The sequence below is a fragment of the Poecilia reticulata genome, linkage group LG15 (genome assembly GCF_000633615.1).
Source record: "Poecilia reticulata strain Guanapo linkage group LG15, Guppy_female_1.0+MT, whole genome shotgun sequence".
In the NCBI taxonomy this organism is placed as follows: domain Eukaryota; kingdom Metazoa; phylum Chordata; class Actinopteri; order Cyprinodontiformes; family Poeciliidae; genus Poecilia; species Poecilia reticulata.
Window position 1 is genome coordinate 30,228,364 of NC_024345.1, and position 727 is coordinate 30,229,090.

Sequence of the window (727 nt, forward strand, 5' to 3'; positions counted from 1 at the left end):
GCAGCAGCAGGTGCAGCAGCAGGTGCAGCAGCGTGTCGCCGCCCTGCAGGCGGAGGCCGAGCTGCTGCGCTGCCAGCTGATGGCCGCCACGCAGGAGAAGCTGGGCCACGCCCAGGAAGTGACGGAGCTCCACAGGAAGCTGAGGGAGGCGCTCAGTAAGGTGAGCTCTGCTGCAGCCGTCATGTTTGACCCGGTTCTGATTGGTTCTGACCCGGTTCTGATTGGTTCTGTTGGCTGCAGGTGGAGGAGCAGCAGGCGGAGGCCCGGAGGTTGATGGAGGAGAAGGCGGAGCTCCAGCAGAACCTGCAGACCCACAGACTCACAGTCCAGAACCAGGAGCTGCAGCAGCAGGTACCAGGTGGCGGGGCTTCACGATTAACCATCAGAACCTGTAGAACCGAGCCCAGACTGGACCGATGATGATGTGACTGGTTCTGTTTGGGTCCAGAACCTGAGCCATGACCAGCAGAACCTGAAGTCCAGACTGGACCAGGCCGAGACGGCGCGGACACAAGCAGAGGACCAGGTCAGAACCGGACTGGAAATGGGTCAGAACCGGACCAGAACCAGACAGACAGCGCAGGGAGAACAGTTATCCATCAGTATGAGGTCAGGAGACGGTGAATCCTCGGAGTGAGGCTAACGGTCTGAGCTAACAGTCAGTTTGACGGTCTGAGCTAACAGTCAGGCTAACGGTCTGAGCTAACAGTCAGGCTAACGGTCTGAG

At 59.7% G+C, this 727-nt stretch overlaps 1 protein-coding gene across 1 annotated transcript in view; it reads left to right on the forward strand.

The window, feature by feature from the left end:
* The window catches only part of ninl (ninein-like), a 20,961-nt gene that overhangs the window by 18,855 nt on the left and 1,379 nt on the right, over positions 1–727 (forward strand). The window contains exons 25-27 of the mRNA XM_017308836.1: positions 5–160; positions 241–351; positions 449–526. Of these exons, the coding sequence (XP_017164325.1) occupies positions 5–160; positions 241–351; positions 449–526 (345 nt within the window). The remainder of the gene's footprint in view (positions 1–4; positions 161–240; positions 352–448; positions 527–727) is intronic.